Source organism: Trypanosoma conorhini (genome assembly GCF_003719485.1).
Source record: "Trypanosoma conorhini strain 025E chromosome Unknown Tco_14.4_contig_01498, whole genome shotgun sequence".
Classification (NCBI taxonomy): domain Eukaryota; phylum Euglenozoa; class Kinetoplastea; order Trypanosomatida; family Trypanosomatidae; genus Trypanosoma; species Trypanosoma conorhini.
In genome coordinates this window covers 1-1,391 of record NW_021705592.1, presented here as the reverse complement: position 1 = coordinate 1,391, position 1,391 = coordinate 1, and the positions used below count along the sequence as shown (strand labels likewise).

General features: G+C 59.2%; 1 protein-coding gene across 1 annotated transcript; it reads left to right on the top strand.

Moving 5' to 3' along the window:
* Positions 1-991: 991 nt before the first annotated feature.
* Positions 992-1,391, top strand: Tco025E_10152 (retrotransposon hot spot (RHS) protein; the record flags this gene model as incomplete). Its single annotated transcript, XM_029376939.1, has 1 exon — positions 992-1,391. A coding segment is annotated over one exon (400 nt), but the record flags the coding sequence as incomplete, so codon positions are not given.

Below are 1,391 nucleotides of genomic sequence, written 5' to 3'. Positions count from 1 at the left end.
GGGGTACGTCCGGCCTGCGGCCGTGCACCGTGCGATGGGAGGGGGGCGGCGGGGAAACAGTGTGGTCGGCGCCAACGCAGCGGGAGGGGGTGCGGCGACGTTGCCTCTTGGGCGAGTGCGTTTGGGAGGGTCTCCTTCGGCGGTTAGTGCGTGCGTGGGGTGCACTACCTCCACCGAAGTGCTGCGGGTGGTGTTGCATCTCGCAACACATGCGTGTTTGGTCGGTTAGAAAAATGAAAAAAGAGGAGAAGCTGAATGGTTTGGGGAGACTACTTCTTTTTCTCTTCTCAAGGTGCGCTTCTCTTCATTTGTTTGGGGCGCGGGGCGTTGCAATTGTGGAACTCGGTGGGTTTTTTGCGCCCCAGTGAGAGGGTTAGGGGGTAAACTCTGCTACGTGTTCCCTTTTCCCCCTTTGGTGCGAGGCCCCATTCGGGAAGTGGGCGCCAGAGGCCCCGCGACGCGACGCGACTGCGGGCGAGGGCCACGGGTCGGTGGCGGGGGGCGCGACGGCGTGGACGAGTTCCCGTCTACCTGCAGCAGTGGCCGGCGCAGTGAGAATTCTGCGGTGGAGTGGGGAACGAGAGTTGCCTTTGCGGTGTCGTGCCTTTCTTCGTTCTTCTGTCTGAAGACTAGTGCTGGTGCGTGTGGCGCAGTGGGATCCTTTTTTTTTGGTGGTTGCTCTTTGTGTCATTGGCTCTGGGGGCTTCCGTGTGCGTGTGTGTGTGCGGTGACGTGGAGAGCGGAGTGCACGGGCGGCAACCCCCCACACCCGCCACGCTGTTGCTGTTGTCGCTGACTCTCCCCAACACTCTGCCGATGAGTGCGTGGGGCTCCCACTTGCAGTCGCGGTGGTTCTCTTGCTTGAGTGTGTGTGTCTGTGTGCCTTTTTTCTTTCTGCCTCTCATTCTCCTTTTGGCTGGTGGTTGGTGTTCGGCTGCAGCTCAAGCCAACAACAACCACAAGTAAATAAGTAAAACAAGCAAGGAAAGAAATGCCTCCAAAGCGAACGAGGGCGCGTGCTGAGGAGAGCCCCGTCACTAATGTGCCTCTGCCCCCGCGGCATGCAAGGGCGGAACCCGACAGCGGCGTTTCCACAGCACCTCCTGCACAGCGCCGAAGGGTGGAAGAAGCACCTGCGGAAAAACGGTGGACCCTTCACAGTACCGTGGAGGAAGTCTTGCTGGCGGGAGTAGATGCTACAGGACAAATGACGCTAAACGACTTCCTTCGGAAGTACCTTGGTCGCAGGTTCGTGGTCGATGAAGGCCGCGGTGTAAAAATGTGGATGTTTGCTCGTAGGCCTGAGAGGTACGTCACGGACCCGGAGCTTCGCGGGGACATTTTAAGTTTACCAGAGTACCAGGAGTACGCGCTTCGTGCGGACTTAATCA